We start from the raw sequence: 5,171 nt of genomic DNA, 5'->3' as shown, positions 1-5,171 counted from the left end.
TTTGTTTTTAATAATTTTATTATCGAAAAGATAATGCACAGTTGTATTTTTCCTTAATGAAAACATTTTAAATTTTGTCTTTATCGATAAACTAAACAAAAGGAAAAAATCAAACAAATCATTCAAAATCTAAAAATCTACAAAAAAATCTGTTGTAAAAGAAAAATCAAACAATAAAAATCTTTTCCTCTTTCAACAGACTTCTTGAGACAAAAAGGTAAGCACTGCAGAACTATGACACAGTCAAACTTCATACTTCAATATTCTGCATTCAATCGGATTGTTTTGAACTTTTGTTTCGATCTTTTTTTTCTTGGAACTATTCTTACACTCGTGTAGAAAATAAAAATAAGTAGAAATTAAAATAATGTATGCGAAATGGTGTTAAATGCTAAGCAACTCATTCAGACCGTCCAGATCAGAGTCAGACTTATTGAGCAACAGAAGATGGTAGATTGAGGAGCGTATTCTGACCAGAGGGCAAGTATGCAACTCCTCGGGATCTGGATAGTTGATAAGCGATATCTTCAGCAGCTTCAATTCTACGAAGTTCAACAAGACCATCACCGGCTTCTCCAAATGCCTTGGCTAAAAGACCAGCAGCTGCGGCATCACCCTCGGCCGAGATAATGGAAGCCAATTTTTGTTGTTCTGCCTTTTCGACGACGAAGCGAGCTTTTTCGGCTTCTTGTTGGGCAACTTGTTTCATTTCGACGGCCAATGTGAACTCCCGACCGAATGTCAAATGTGTGATGGAGATGTCGTCCAGGATGAAACCGAATTGTTTGGCACGAGTGGTCAATTCCTCGGACACACGCTGTGATACCATCTAGAAAATAATGTCTTTTAGCTTATAAATCTCAAGATTAGTTGAATGTTTTTTAACCTTAAGAAGCTAAAGGTCATTTCAACAAAAACATACAAATCAATAAACTTACCTCACGCTGTGTAATAAGCTCTCCAGCATCGAATTGAGCGACAACTGATTTGAGTACTTCAGGAGCAATGGAGGGCAGAACTCTCTCATCGTAATCCTGACCGAGAATTGTGTAAATCTTTGGCAACTGGTCGGGAATTGCCCTATACAGAATACGCAGTGTGATGCTGACATTCTGCAAATCCTTACTTCCAGTCACAACAGGTACATTACGGGGTTGCGAACGAATGTCATAGATGATTGGACGTTGAACCCATGGAATAAAGAAATGTGTACCCTCGCCAACAACCTCTTGTTTCACTCCAGTAAACCGATCGAATATCACTGCCCTGTGACCTCCGTCGACGTTATATAATGCAGAATTGACAACTCCGCCGACGACTGCAACTCCCAAGCCCAATTGGCCGATGCGATTGAAGAATTGTGCAGCCATTATTGTGATCTAAAATTAAATTCGAATTGAATTATTTCATCAATTTACATAAAGAATCAAGTTTTTTGCGTGAATTTGATTGCAATTTCATCACTTTGAGGTTAGGTTAAATAATGTTTGCTTATTTTTGATTAAGTTTGGAGATGAATTTTTGTAAAGTAATGTTTATTAGCAAATCGTTTTAGTTTTTAATGAATTTTAAATATTCTTAAAAATTTTAAATAACTTATACTAACTTGTTTTTATGATTTAAAATCGAACGAAGTGGAACAACACCGCAAAATGGAGTGTACTTTGTGAGAAAACGAGGAGAGAAAAATTTCAGATGTCAAAAAGTATGAAATCAGAAATGTCAAAGTTTGGTGCTGTTTGATTTGATATTGAATCGTGTTTTTGTAAAATGTGCATTACACTAGGTTTACATACTAGAGTGCAAACATTTTAGTTTTAGTGCTCTTCTAATTTAATGAAGCTCAAATTTCTTTAAATCACCTGGGTTAAAGGTAGCATAGAATTAACATAAGGAATGAGAATTCGAAGTGATAAAGAATGAATTCAGAAAGATATGTTATTAAGGCTTGGTTTTTAATTTTTAAAGCACTAATACACTCAGATCATCAGGTGATCGACACGCTTGAGTTCTTGTATTAATTGAATTTTATAACTTCTAACTTTTTCCTTGTTTGTCGAATGTTTTATTCAAAAGATCGAAAAACTAAGACTTTTTGGCCAATTCATATACTAAAGCTGCAACAATCCCAACCGTTCTTGAGCGAGGCATACGATTTGAATTCATCTTGTCTTAACAATTTAAATTATTTTCCTTGGTTAACAATTTTGTTTGGTTTTGCAACTGTATCATTTTTTAAATAAATTTTAACATATTTCATATCAGAATCTTGTAAGAAATCAAAACCCTGTTGTTTTCCAACTCAATTAAACGTAGACTTATTTACAAAAAAAACTCTATTTAATGTTTTTTTTTTTTAATTCTTTTAGCATATATTATTATATGTATGTAACTGCCTTTATATTCAATATCATTTTTATCCCTAAAACCTAAAATTCCCCCTTTTAGTAACGACCTCTAATAATCTGTCAAAATTTAGGTCCTAACAAATACTCCGAGCAGTATAACGAATTTTGACAGTTCAATAGTATACACTATGAAACAAAAATAGAAAATTTTATGAAAGCTTAAATTTAGCTCGAACTGCGTACCATTCTTCAAATGCCATACAATTCAATGATTTTATCTCGCTTTTCAACCAAGTTAATTGAAATTTTCCAAACAGATCCATTTCTTAAACAGAATTGTTGAACAGACCTTTTTCCATTAGTAAAATAAATGAACTTATTAGTTATATGTACTTTGGACCTTTGTTTATAAAACAAATAGAACTATTTTGACGAAATTAGACGGGAGCTGTACGAAGTGGCTGCGGTGACATTAGCTCGGGCAGTTTTTTTTACTTCACATTTTGTATTTGTAAATTCCAACGCCGTATATTTGAAGTTTAATTTAATGCTAGACTAAGATAAAGTTTTGAAACGTCAGAATAAGTCGAATATGAACACTAACTTGATTTATGGAAGGAATCCCCTTTTTTTCATTTCCGGATTTAAATTATTCTCTCGAAATTACCTTCTTGGCAAATTTATACCATAGTATCATAACTTTCAGTAAAATTACTGCACCAATTTTGTTTAAACCACCCTATGTGTGCACTATAACGCCATCTTCATTTTCAACATCTCTAACTAATGGTTCATGTAATTACTGACATAATTTTCTAAAAGCTGTAAAGCTGTCTTGTCATTCTTATTGGAAAAGCACACTGCTGAAACGTGACGTTTGTAGCATCGCCTGCCTGCCTGCATAAATCGATGTCATTTTGAAGTTTCTCAATCATCTTTTTTCATTTTGGTTTTTGGAAAAGTATCTCATTCAACTCGTTCTCGGCTTACGTGCTTAAAAGGACGTCGACAAATTCAATTCACGTGCACGTCTCGCGACTCACGATTGCCACCAAACATCGAAGAAGCCAACCAACCAAAGAGTCCAAGACCAACAGAGCGATAGCGACGCAGTTGTTTTCTCATTCTCGTTGTGTTTATTCGATTCACCATCACCATACGCCGAGACTGACTGTGACTCGACTCGGCGCAGTATTTAAAACCAAGTACGAACGTAAACAATTCATCATTTAGTTCGTCGACTCCAAACGAATAGGACACTCTTTAAAACTGATTATACAAAATTAATTTTGTGAAGAAAAATTATTTTTGCGAGAAATTAACTTTAATTCAAAATAAAAATTTAAATTCCCAAGATGAGTTCCCTCGTAGTAAGATGCACCAAAACTCACTGTGAACTTCTAACACAAATTGCTAAACAAGGTAAAATAACAAGAAACAAAAGTTGCAATAATTATTCTTTAGTGAAAATTTGTGATGAAATTGCTTTGATTTTATTTGTTGCTGTGTGTTTTGACAATTTCTTTTTCTAACCTTAAAATTTTCGTTCATCTTTCTCAAAAAAAAAATAGCAACTTGTTATTCAACCAAATCCGTCGGACCACAGAACACAGAAAAACCAAAAGTTAGTGCTCGATTAACCGAATTCCAAAAGAAAATGCGTGAGAAAACTCCAATTGGCAAATTGGATGAAATTGTCGGCAAACATCCACACCAAGAAAAGGAACCACTTAAGCCATGGCCAAACAACACTAATCCCTACACTGGCGAAGTTGGTGGACCTGCTGGACCAGAACCTACCCGCTATGGTGATTGGGAGAGAAAAGGAAGAGTTTCGGATTTCTAGTCTCACATTTTGTTTTAAGTTCCTGTTATTAGTGTCTTTATTATAAGTACCTACCAATTAGCTAGCATAAGAAATTATTAAGAGATGCTTTATCATAGATTTGCGAAAATGTAAAATAACTTATTTTTTGTTTTGTTTGTTTAAGACTGCTTTCGCAATCTAACATAGTTTTGTAAATTCGAGGTAGAATATAATAAAAATTAATTGTAATGTAAAAAAAGTTAATGATTTTGCTTTTCTTTTGCTGTTTGGAAAATGATGACCCATTCCATTGGTTGTCAAGTTTCGTTGTTTGGTGAATAATGTGGTGCCCGCTTCCTCAAGGTTAAATTATTGATAAGTCACTAAGTCAGTAGTTGTTAAAATTATATGACCAGATGTTCTTCAAAGTGAGGACCTACCGTTTATCTTAAATTAGACAAATTCAAAAACAATTTAAATGTCTAAAAAGGTATGTAAACATATGTACTCACTCCTCCACTCATTGCTTTAAAAAATTGACCCAAATCAAAATTAAACTAATTAGGTCGAATCTTTCACAAAAAAATACTCTTTGATATAGAAACTCGTCTACAAAAGGGGAGACGTCGAACATACGGATTTAATTGTCTTCTGTATTGGTTGCCCTAACATCGATTTGGACAAAAATTCTCCCACAATGTAATTTAAAGAATAAACAATTTATACCTGCATCCATTAAAAATGTTTGGCCTTGTTTTTTACATGAGATTTTAATTAGATTGCACTTAACGTAACAATATAAGAAAATGCAAAATAACTGCGCCAAAGACTGTTTTTTTAACGAGACTGCTGGAAATTGTAGGCTCTTTTTACATTTTAAACTACAATTGGCAGTAATGGTATATGTCAAAAAATAGGTACCTTCCTATTTTATTTTGTGCATTTATAGATGTTCACACACATTTTTGAACAGAGGATCCTTTAAAACGAAAACAGATTTTCGAAAAAATATCCTA

At 33.5% G+C, this 5,171-nt stretch overlaps 2 protein-coding genes across 2 annotated transcripts; one reads left to right on the top strand and one right to left on the bottom strand.

Annotated features, from left to right (window-relative positions):
* Positions 1–1,738, bottom strand: LOC129951811 (protein l(2)37Cc). The gene is made up of 3 exons (XM_056064158.1): positions 1,607–1,738; positions 939–1,379; positions 1–829 (listed from the first exon to the last, which is right to left on the bottom strand). The coding sequence occupies exons 2-3, from the start codon at positions 1,368–1,370 to the stop codon at positions 431–433; spliced, it is 831 nt and encodes a 276-aa protein (XP_055920133.1). The 5' UTR covers positions 1,371–1,379; positions 1,607–1,738; the 3' UTR covers positions 1–430.
* Positions 1,739–3,307: 1,569 nt separating this feature from the next.
* LOC129949973 (succinate dehydrogenase assembly factor 4, mitochondrial) lies at positions 3,308–4,419 on the top strand. The gene is made up of 2 exons (XM_056061726.1): positions 3,308–3,770; positions 3,920–4,419. The coding sequence occupies exons 1-2, from the start codon at positions 3,704–3,706 to the stop codon at positions 4,192–4,194; spliced, it is 342 nt and encodes a 113-aa protein (XP_055917701.1). The 5' UTR covers positions 3,308–3,703; the 3' UTR covers positions 4,195–4,419.
* The last annotated feature ends 752 nt before the right edge of the window (positions 4,420–5,171 follow it).

This window comes from Eupeodes corollae, chromosome 3 (genome assembly GCF_945859685.1).
Source record: "Eupeodes corollae chromosome 3, idEupCoro1.1, whole genome shotgun sequence".
In the NCBI taxonomy this organism is placed as follows: domain Eukaryota; kingdom Metazoa; phylum Arthropoda; class Insecta; order Diptera; family Syrphidae; genus Eupeodes; species Eupeodes corollae.
The sequence above is the reverse complement of the archived record's forward strand: the minus strand, read 5'-3'. Positions and strand labels throughout refer to the sequence as shown.